This window comes from Sinohyriopsis cumingii, chromosome 6 (assembly GCF_028554795.1).
Source record: "Sinohyriopsis cumingii isolate HCF-2022 chromosome 6, ASM2855479v2, whole genome shotgun sequence".
Classification (NCBI taxonomy): Eukaryota; Metazoa; Mollusca; class Bivalvia; order Unionida; family Unionidae; genus Sinohyriopsis; species Sinohyriopsis cumingii.
In genome coordinates, this window is record NC_142966.1 from 109108587 (window position 1) to 109120952 (window position 12366).

The 12366-nt window shown below is 33.5% G+C and overlaps 1 protein-coding gene across 2 annotated transcripts in view; it reads right to left on the minus strand.

Moving 5' to 3' along the window:
* LOC149797688 (uncharacterized) overlaps positions 1-12366 on the minus strand; it is a 123572-nt gene that overhangs the window by 65640 nt on the left and 45566 nt on the right. For both annotated transcript variants that reach the window (XR_016421861.1, XM_089962608.1), the window contains exon 3: positions 6617-6729. Coding sequence is in view for 1 of the 2 variants with exons in the window: in XM_089962608.1 (XP_089818734.1) it covers positions 6617-6729 (113 nt within the window). In the remaining variant the exon portion in view is untranslated. The remainder of the gene's footprint in view (positions 1-6616; positions 6730-12366) is intronic.

Sequence of the window (12366 nt, forward strand, 5' to 3'; positions counted from 1 at the left end):
GGGTTGGCAGGTCTGGTACTTAATGATCATAAATTCCTACCACTATGTAAAACACCCTTACAACATAAGAAGGGAGGGTAAGTGGCTCATCAAAATCATCAACGTTATTTTGCCTAACAGTAATTGTTTGATAGATACAGAGGATAATTTCACCATAAAGTATAATAAATTTTAAGCCCTGGTAAATAGCAAAACCATCACTTATTTTTTATCTCTATAGTTCTTCGTTCCACAGTCAATGGTTGTACAAAAAGGATGATGTACTTATAGCAAATAGGCTGATGATAAACATCAGACTTGGATGCTGCACATATTCAAAGAAATCTCTAGAACAGGGAGTTGGTGCACCTAGCATGAATATGATATTTCTATTGTGGAAAGGTAAAACCTTCATAATAGTGACAGGTAAGTATTACATATTGTACATGTAAATAAAATTAGTTTTACTCCTCCATAAATTTTTATATTCAAGGCATGTACTGACTGGTCAATACACACTCACAAAAGGTCAACACTCCAATCATTTTACATGTCATAACAATTGAGACTAATTTGGGGAAAAGATTACACTTCTATCAACGCTGTTTTTTATATTGAAATCAATACAAGTCTGTACATATCAACACACAAAGTTTTTACTGATATTAGAACAATTAAAAAGTGAGCAAATATGGGTGATGAAGAAGAGATTGTTGAAATTTATAATCTGACAGGATCAAAATCTTCTGTGTGGGACCATATCAGACACCCAGTACATGTACAGAATGGAGTCCGAAATACATTAAAAATGAAAACAATATGCTGTCTTTGGATCAATCCTAAACCATACTCAGATTACACCCAATACATGAAGATATGGAATGCCAGAACTATCCTAAGATGATATTATTACAGGATGTACAAACATCTTTATATGATGTGCTTTTGTCCTAATTAGACGTGCAAACATTGTTACATGCAGTGCTTTCATCCTTATAGGATGTACCAACATCTTTATATGATGTGCTTTTGTCCTAATTTGATGTGCAAACATTGTTACATGCAGTGCTTTCGTCCTTACAGTATGTACAAACATCTTTATATGACATGCTTTTGTCCTAATTAGATATGCAAATATTGTTACATGCGGTGCTTTCATCCTTATAGGATGTACTAACTTCTTTATATGCGGTGCTTTATATGATGTACTTTGGTCCTTATACGATATGCAAACTTCTTTATATGATGTACTTTGGTCCTTATACGATATGCAAACTTCTTTATATGATGTACTTTGGTCCTTATACGATATGCAAACTTCTTTATATGATGTACTTTGGTCCTTATACGATATGCAAACTTCTTTATATGATGTACTTTGGTAATTATACGATATGCAAACTTCTTTATATGATGTACTTTGGTCCTTATACGATATGCAAACTTCTTTATATGATGTACTTTGGTCCTTATACGATATGCAAACTTCTTTATATGATGTACTTTGGTCCTTATACGATATGCAAACTTCTTTATATGATGTACTTTGGTCCTTATACGATATGCAAACTTCTTTATATGATGTACTTTGGTCCTTATACGATATGCAAACTTCTTTATATGATGTACTTTGGTCCTTATACGATATGCAAACTTCTTTATATGATGTACTTTGGTCCTTATACGATATGCAAACTTCTTTATATGATGTACTTTGGTCCTTATACGATATGCAAACTTCTTTATATGATGTACTTTGGTCCTTATATGATATGCAAACTTCTTTATATGATGTACTTTGGTCCTTATACGATATGCAAACTTCTTTATATGATGCACTTTTGCCCTTATATTATTTGCAAATGTCTTTATATGTTGTGCTATTATCCTTATATCATGTAGTAAAATGGAAAAATCTTACATTCAGTCAAAACTTTCTTAAATTCAGTGCAAACTTCTCTATGATGATGTGGTAAGACGGAACCTTCGCAGCCGATTAATTTTTATATTGACTACAGTGAAAAAAAATGGTAGACTATATGTCCAATGTTCTCAAACAAGTAAATTTAGATTCTTACATTGGGATATTTGTAGAACAGAAAATCTCATCCGATATTGTGTGCAAGCTATTGTTGTATGACTTTCAATGTTCTGGCCTAGTCAATAGGTCCTACAGTAACAAGACTTCAGGTAGAAGTGTGCACATCATATAAGGACAAAAGCACTGCCTATTAAGACTGCACATCATATAAGGACGAAGGCACCACATACATGTATAAAGATATTTGCACATCATATAAGAACAAAAGCACCAGATATAAAGGAGTTCACACATCACATGACAAAAGCACATATAAAGAATTTTGCACACCATAAAGGAAGAAAGTACATCAGATAAAGAAGTTTGCACATCATATAAAGATTAAAGCACTACATATAATGAAGTTTGCACATCATATAAAGACAAAGGCACATCATATAATGAAGTTTGCACATCATATAAAGACAAAGGCACAGCATACAAGGAAGTCTGTACATCATTTAAGGACAAAGGCACAGCATACAAGGAAGTTTGTACATTCTTCAAGGACAAAGGCACAGCATACAAGGAAGTCTGTACATCATTTAAGGACAAAGGCACAGCATACAAGGAAATTTGTACATTATTCAAGGACAAATACACAGCACATAAGGAAGTTTGTACATCATTTAAGGACAAATGCACAGCATATAAGGAAGTTTGTACATTATTTAAGGACAAATGCACAGCATACAAGGAAGTCTGTACATTATTTAAGGACAAATGCATATCATACAAGGAAGTTTGTACATCATATAAAAAAGATTGTACATCATATAATAAAACTTGTGATTTTAAGAAAGTTCTGGCATTCCATATGAACCCACTGTAATGGACATGACTCAACTATTTCCAATTTGAAAGCTAAAACTTGTCTGATCCAGTCAGCTTAATATCACTCAAGCAAAATAAATATCCAGTTCACTTCAACTGAGTTAAAACAATTACATATCAGACAGTCATTGCTTCTGATATGTAAATGTAGCCTCAGTCAAAAGCTGATCAGAGTTCTGAAAACGGATTCATGTTATTTATCCAAGACTTTTATTACTGACCAGAAAACATTTCTCCAAAAAGGTAATTCTAGAACTGTAAAATGAATTGAGTAATACTAATAATCCAAAAAAATCTGAAGGAAGTCCAGTTAATAGTTATTACTAGCAACTCTTGAACTTCTAAAGCATGCCAGAGTTACCTTACAGTCACCGCCCATTTCATAAGAAAGGTCTGGGAGATGCACATAGCATCCCAGCCCTAAAATGAAACCATCTCTGCTACTCTTCAGCAACAAGATTTTCAAATTAGCTGCTGTAGTGGACATATTGGATAATGTTATGTATATCTATATCATGCATATTATTTTTATAATAGTTTTTACAAGAGTCATTTAGTTAATGTCATTTTTTATATACTGCCAATGTCTTATGAATGAGTTCTGCTATAAAAATGAGTACATGTATGATATGTAGTCCCATTTTCATTCATAAATCTCAAGGTCAATGTACCAAGTTCAAGTAAACAACATCACATGATCCAAGGATGACATTTGTCCTGTACAAAGGACACTGTGGTGTTAGATGAAATTATCATCTTTTATAAGCAACAGAATGCGAAAATCATTCATTCTTTAGAGCTGATATCAGTCTTGTAAGAGATACAATGAGCATCTTGATTTATTTATTTAAATTGATAGCCATTCTTTGGACGAGCAAAGTTTGAAACATTTTTGTAACAGACAATACCACATACAGAATTATTATGAAATCATTCAAAGACATTAATATCTTTGGATTTACCATTAAACATTCATGGACATCTTTGGAACTTATTAGTGTTTGAATTAAACTTTAATTCAGGTAACGATTTTTGGATTTTAATGCTGTGATTCTTTGGTGGTATTAGCATATAAGCATATTATACTTTTCATTTGGAATTCCTTTGGAGTATATCTGGATTACCTAGAAACAGAACATTTAGGAATTTCAGGAATTCATACAGTAAGTTATTTTTAATTCTTTTGCTTTGTATTGTTGGGAAATATATATTTAATATTTGAATTTTACAATACTTGTTGGTTTTGTGCTTTCTTGTCTTGTTACGTAGTTTAAGCCCCTAGGACATTAATAAATGTCAACTTGGTTACCATTTTTCAGTTATGACCATCACAAGCAGAAATCATATGTTGCTATGACTTACTGTTTTGGAGGAGTAGCAATAACAAGATTTTCATGGTGGCCATATTGGATATCAGACTGGTACCGTATCTTTTTAGGACCATTAAAACACAAGTCTTTTGGTGAAAACACAATACTAATATGACCAGTCACCCAAGAAAAGTAACCAGATTTTTAGGATGGCCATTATAATGGCCATATTGGAGACAAGACCAGCACTATTTTGATATAAGACCAACCAGACATCATATAGTCTTTCACTGAAAATCCCATGCTGATATGACAATTCATTCAGGAGTAGTAGTGATAACACAATTTTCAAGGTGCCCATATATACCAGATGTCTGAGCAGTACCATTTTCTTTTCTATAATGTTTAAATTTAAAAAATGTAAATTTTTTATAGAAAATTAAAAAATTGATTTGTGCATAAAACTGAGCTGGTTTAGCCCAGTACTTGAAGAGCTTAGTACATTATATATTCTAATCATTATAATATATATATAGTGTTTAAAAAACACAAACCTACCTATCCCAATTTTAAAACCAGTGCAATAGGAAACAACTTTTTTTTGGCCTTACTGAATCGGTACTAAAAATATTCAAGTCAAGAAAGTGATTTGGCAGTAGCCAATCAATAAGCCTGCAAGTCAGCCCACAAAAACGAGTCTATGAAAATATTTTTCTTTACACGCTTAATAACTTATTTATTATATACTTTCAATCAAATAGTCATAAAAAGCAAAAATCATGCTACAACTGTATAATTCAGATTTTAATCATTATTCCAATGCGTTAAGAAAACCATAAATTATGTAAATGAATCATATTTATGCTTACTTCATTGTGATATCACATACCTTCAGTGAATGAATCATATTCATGTTTACTTCACTGTGATATCACATACATTCAATGAATGAATCATATTCATGTTTACTTCACTGTGATATCACATACCTTCAGTGAATGAATCATATTCATGTTTACTTCACTGTGATATCACATACATTCAATGAATGAATCATATTCATGCTTACTTTCTTGTGATTTCACATACATTCAGTGAATGAATCACATTCAAGTTTATTTCTTTGTGATATCAGATAAATTCAGAGAATGAAATAGTCATGCTTACTTCTCTGGGATGCCACATAATAGCAGTGACGTAAATGAAGCTGTTATGCTGTGTTGCTGGTGAAGTTTTCATGACAGCAGTGATGTAAATGAAGCTGTTATGCTGTGTTGCTGGTGAAGCTTTCATGACAGCAGTGATGTAAATGAAGCTGTTATGCTGTTTTGCTGGTGAAGTTTTCATGACAGCAGAAATACTCATAATCTTTCTTGTTTTGTCCACAAATTATCTGCATTTCTGTAAGCAGCAAGTAATCATGCATACTGAAAATTTTCTTTTGTTTTCAAGCAGGTGAACTGTTTAATTTAGCACAAAATATTTGTCTCTGTTCCTTCAGTGAAGTCCTAGATATTTTTCTGACTTTAATTCTCCTGACAGTGACATTACAATAGTTATTGAACAATTTCATCTTTACCATCTGCTTTGACCACCATACTGTCTATATCAACATCACCTTGAAAACTGTTTCAAATATCACGAGTTTGATTACTTTGCTAACAATATCTAAAAATGTGCTTGGCTTTGTGTCAACAAAAGTTGCTCTATATCACATAGTTAGCAACTGTAAATGCGCAGATTTGTCCACAATGTGACCATATCTATGCACAATAACGGAAAATACTAAATACACTAAATGCAAAATGACTGGGACTTGGTTTACAGTATATACCAGTAATAAAGCTCTAGCAATTGCAGCATTTTGTACCCCTGCGGATTCAGGGATGTCGTATGGGTCAGATGACCTCTCCTTCATTTTATGAGGAAGCTAATAGAGGCTGGGGCCACAGTGGCTCAGTGGTCACCATGCTAGATTCACAACCACAAAAATGCTAGTTTGAATCCTACAATCAGGTAAATTATCAAAATAAAATATCCAATCAAACTGCCTGATAAGAGGCCATTACAGAATTTAATTGCTGTAAACAGAAAAAGGTTTACAATAATGAATGGACATACAGTGTTCCCTCTTACAAGACCAACCATTTTGCACTGAAAAGGTGGCCTTAAAAAAAGAGTGGCATGTCGACAGGGGTACAAATGATTAAAATGCACCATTGTGAAGTCAAGCTTGGTGGCTTTATACAACGGCTGGCTAATTTTGGACCAGTATTTTCCCTCCCTTGATATGACAGTGAAGGACACAGGTTGTAAACTTTTGGTCAAAAAAAGACAAGATGAAAAGTCAGAACAAATGTAATATTGAATTTAAAGAATAACTATGCCTCAGGAAAGAAGAATCATTCTGTACCTTCTTTGCCTTCCTCTTGCGTAGACATACTACTAGGACCACCAGGAGAATAAGAACTATGAGACCACACACAGGGACTCCCACAAACAGCACAATATTCATTGGGCCACCCTCTGAAAAAAATGATGTATTCTTTATTTATGATCAATTTAGATTTATCCAGCAAGCTAAATAATTTCAAGGGATGTAAAAAGATCTTTCAAAAGCCTAAATTGTCCAGAATTCCAATTTTCACTAAACTGCAAAAAACTATGGACTATATATTCTTGTAAAATTCTTGAAAAGTAGTGTAAAATATTTACTTTGCCTGGAAAATGTATTAACTAATCTCAGACTGCCCAAAAAAGAGACTTTTTTCATTCTTGATATCAGTGTTTTACAAGGCTGCAATGTTTGCAAAAATGTCTACATGGTTTACAATAAGCGAAATGTTGCCATTCAAATGAAATGATTAGAGACTCAACCTTTCCCCATCTACTAATTAAACTTACTTAGCTACTGTCATCTATTATAATGTGCATGCTGAACGTATGAAATACTGAAATTCCACCCTCACCCACACCCCGTTAGCTAGCAAAAATATATAAAGGCAAATTATACAGCCATATTATGTTTATTAGTGCTCTGTGTAGTCAAGTGATATTTATTCAATGAAACCATTTTTCTTCTTTCAGCCAAAGTGACCTTACCCTATGACCCCAAAACTGATAGGCTTCTTTCCTTATCCAAGTGCACGCCATCCAACTAAACAGCATAAAAAGTTTTTAGCAAACCTTCATGTCTATATGATCATATCATTTAGGAGGATCAGAATAAACAATATATGCAAGATGTCTACTGTTGCTGCCATATTGGATGCCTTAATGGATGCCATTTGCATTAGGGCCAACTATTCATTAAAACAAGTATGCAAGAAGTGTTTTGCATCTTGTTATCATTATAAACTCTTAAAGTAAGTAATAGAATTAAGCAAAACCAACAAGCTTATTAAAATCAACAAATACATTTATTTATGTAAGTTACAAACTGAAAATTTAAGATGAACTTGCAGTACTGTTTTACTAAATCCCAAATAATTACTAATCCAAAATGGACAGAGAGTTCTGAATGAACTCCAGTATTGAATGTGCTGATGTACCAATAATCTTAAATCAGCTGATGTCTCAACAGTCTTAATGTATAATAATTTAATCAAGAATGTATGAATGAATTCACAATAATCCCAAAGTTGTGTTTTTGTCCAAAATGTAATTCCAATGAATAATTTTTAAAAAAACACAATTTTTCTCAAATTATATTGAAACACAAGAGTAAATAATTCCACAGACACTTAAAGAAAGAATGGATAATTTTGTGTAAGAGGAACTTAAGGTATTCTGACATAAATCCTCAATAATCCTAAACATCTGTCATACAAGTCCAAAACTGTGGTGTTCTAAATGAATTCCAGCACTGAATGTGCTGATGAATCAATATACTTGAATAAGTTTATGTACTAACAGTCCTTCTGTATCACAGTGACATAACCCACAATGCTTGTGAATGAATTCATAATAATCCTAAAGTGCTATTTTTTCTCAAAAATGTCAGTAAGCACTTTGTATTCCTAATGTTCCCAATGAATAATTTGTAATGATTCCTCTAAAGACAATTTTTAACTCAACACAAATGTAAATAATTCCACAGACAGAATAATTTTGTTTATCACAACCTTATATAACAAAACCTAAGACACAATAAAATTACCCCCATGTGGGTCAAAAGTTCACTTCCAAAATATTCTAAGTTTGTTCATAAGGCTAGACCTTGAACTCAAATATTAGTAAATAACTTATTAATGACTTACAAACATGACAAAAACATGAGAACAGTCATGTAGGACAAACCACAGCCCTCAATTATGGACAAAGGTCAAGCACACAATACATTTTAAATATACATAACATGGTGAAAGCCCATTTTGATGGAACTGTCTGTTCCTCCAGAGACACTATTAGATCCCCAAGAAGGCTGCAATGGTAACTATTTGGGGACTTCAAATTGGTACCAGTTTCATTTAGAAAAAAATATATATCATAAGAAATGTTTCAATGGAATCACCCCAAGTCAACAAAACCATTATATCAGGAGGAGTAGCAATAACAAGATTCTCAAGATGGCCATAATAACATCTATGGTGATTAGAATGGCACAAGTTACATTTAGAACCAACAAAATATAGCTGCTTTTTGCTTGGTTGAGCCAACTTCCTCAAAGGTGAGGAGTTAAGAAGCTGGGGAATAAAACTAAGAAATAAAAAAGATGAAATTTAAGTCCTTTTTTCTAAGGTTTGATTGTCGGTAAAACAAAACCCTGTTATGGCAGCCACATAAAGACAAACATGTCAGACAGTCAAAGAAGTCAAGTCTCATAGACTTAAACAACCTGTCTGAAACAGGTTTGACACTTAAATTGGGCTTCCATGAAATGGTATGGAACAACATTCCCAGTGACATAAGGCAGGCTCGAAGCATTTCTTCTTTTCATAATCAATGTCTCAAATGAATGAAATCTTTAAACAATTGAACAGTTCCAGTACAATAAATACCGCCATAATGTTTATGTGTTCACAGATGCATGTGCATGTGTTCCAGGCTTGATATTTTGACTTTTAAAATAACTTAATTATTTAATGTCAAGCCAGATTCTTCACATCATGCTGTATATACTGTATATATTGTACATAACAGATAGAAGGCCTCAAGGTAGTTCTATAATTAATTGAGTTACCTTCTCTAAATAAAGTCTTTATTATTATTATTTTATTATTATTATTATTATTATTATCATTATTATTATTATTATTAAATGCCTCCAAATATGGCTAATGAACAGGAAATTGATAACGTATTGTAATAAAGGTTGTTGTTGTTTTATTGTTGGTTTCATGACATTTTTCAGCACACAACAGTCTACACATGGCAGTCAGTATATCTGGTTGAGGAATAACCCAGGAAAAGCCCCAAGAAAACCCACTGACCCACGGGAAGCTACTGGCAAGCTTTCTGGCATAAACATGTTGGCCAAGACTGAGACTTGAACCCATGCAGTCAGAGGTTAAATGTCAGTGATCAGTGATCTGTAAAGATGAGCATCTTAGACCACTCTATCATTTGGGGCCCCATTTAGTGAAGTTCTATAAGAATTAAATGTGAAAATTGTAAATGTTTAATGGTTTTTGGAGCAGATAACAATGGTCCTTGCACAAACAATCTTGACAGCATTTGGCAGTTTCTCAAACTGAAAGTATCCCAAAAGGAAAGCCCATTTCTTAATCATTGGCAACGATGATAAATGCTGCATGCACTCCTTAGCATGCAATAAATGAGATTGTACAGAAGTACGGCATCAAAGAAAACTGTAATAAGTTGGGCCCCCTACTTGTAAATCAAGAAATTGGGAATTATATAAGGAAATGAGTTCATACATGTATGACAGAGCCTTTAGGGATACACAGCACCGTGTTGCTGCAGGTATGAAGCCTATTGTCAAATTAGTAGACTAATTTACTAAAGTGAAAAATTGCAAAAAAAAAGAATAAAGCTTGATTTCAAGTGCTGTTGCTCTCATGGCGCAGATGCAATAATGGCTATCTCTTAGAATGTACATGATAATGTTTTCAATATGAATACCCCCATATCCTCTATGCTTTTTTTAGGGATGATGTTGATAGAAAAGTTAAAAGATCTGACACCAGTTCTGCACTATCAAAACAAAATTACACTCAAAGTTTACAAGGGCTTCAGTAGAAGCCATTTTGCTAGAGGTCATTTTCCCATGAGAGGTCATGGTTTCAACCAGAAATCGAGATATCAGTCTCAACCTTACAATGTCCAAAGCAGTTACAGGTCCCAATCCCAGAATGCCAAAAGGAGAAGGAGAACTGCTAATACTAGCCTGCCCTAAATGAGACCTCATTAAAACCCATGAAGGTGAGTTCAGTAGAGAAGCTAAAGCACTGTATTACTATACGGAGTTTCACAAAGTAATCCATGGATTTTAAGATTGTCTCAGGTACAAAACTGAGTTTCAACCCATGCCTTTCCAATCACATTTTCCAAAACAAATTCCATTTTTTGATGAACAAAGAACCATTATTACTTATGAAATAGAGGAACTTCTATCCAAAGGAACTATAGTTTTATCCATATGAGAGAGTGATCACTTTGTTTAGAGCATTTGTACTGCACCCAAATCAAATGGGAAACTCGGACCAATTATCAACCTGAAACATTTGAAAATTTTGTTTATTATGAACATTTTAAGAAAGAAACTTTTTTAGTAGTTTTAGATCTCATCAAGCAAACTGATTTATTTACTTCCATTGATCTGAAAGATGATTACTTTAATACTCCAATACATTATCACAAGCTTCTGAAGTTTATTCAGAATGGGCAAATTTGTCAATTTGTCTGTTTACCCATGGGACTTCTTCTGACCCAAGGGCATTCACTAAGATCCTTATGCATGGTTCAAATAGTGAATTTGGTGTTCCTACTAGTGTATATTGATGACTCATTGATTTGGATGGTGAGTCACATTTGCTCATAAAATATGCAGATTATAAGTGAAATACTCAAATCTTTCAGTTTCACAAACAATATGGTAAAATCTGTGCTTGCTGCAACAAAAAGAACTATTTTGGAAGTTTTTTTTCAAAAAGAAAGAGGAAAAAGTTCATAATGTTGCTAAGAACCTTTCCGAAAAAACATATTATAGTACAAGAGATTGCAGCATTTATTTGTGTGCTCATAAAATGCCTTTTATGCAATCCTGGGTGCCCCAATTTACTACTGATGTCTGGAATGTGATAACATAAAGAGACCTGATCAGAATAACAATTCTGAAAATAAAATAAAATTATATAAAGATAGTATTGCAGGAGCCGGACTGGTGATACCAAAATGTCGAGGAATGGTAAATTATTCCAACAACAGCAAGACCTTCCTTATCAGACAGGAACTGGGTGGTTTACCTGGCAACTTTTACTTTACACCAGGCTACTAAAAAAAAAGGCAATTTTTTTACAGGTCAAGTTTACTGAGTAGTTAAGTGTGTTTGCACTGGTGTTCATCCTCCATGTGGTGCTCTTTTCTGTCTTCAAGGCACACCGCACAATCATGCGTTTGGTTCACTATGACATCAATGAGCAATGAAATGGTTGTGAAATGGCAAATTACCGACTTTTTTCTTTGTGATGGTACATATTTATAAGAAAAATAAGAAACATCTGTGTTACAAATCAATAGACATGGATTACCTATACATACTTGAAAATTTGGCAATGATTCAGGTGCCAGGTAAAGCTATCCAGTGGTTTCTGAAAACCTTAAGAGCATTTTAAGTTGAGAGGGTCTCTGCCCCACTGTATCCTGAATGGGGGAGGTCCCCAAATCCCCCATCTATGTTGGCAACTCACCCTCCAACTTTAAATCTAATGGAAGACCATATAGGAGGAGATTACATTATTAAAACTGATGCATCACTCTCCAGGTGGGAAGCTAATATGAGATTTATTCAGAAAGGTCAATCTCTGGTAGAAATACAATGAGTGAGGCTAACTTTTGAATCAATTACCTTGAGTTGCTAGCAATTGTTCATGCCATGCAAGTTTTTAAATCAGATAAATAAGAAGGAACAATGCTGGAATTTGGTCTAACAATACATGTACTATCTCCTCTATTAATATGGTGGAATGCCATCTATTCAAT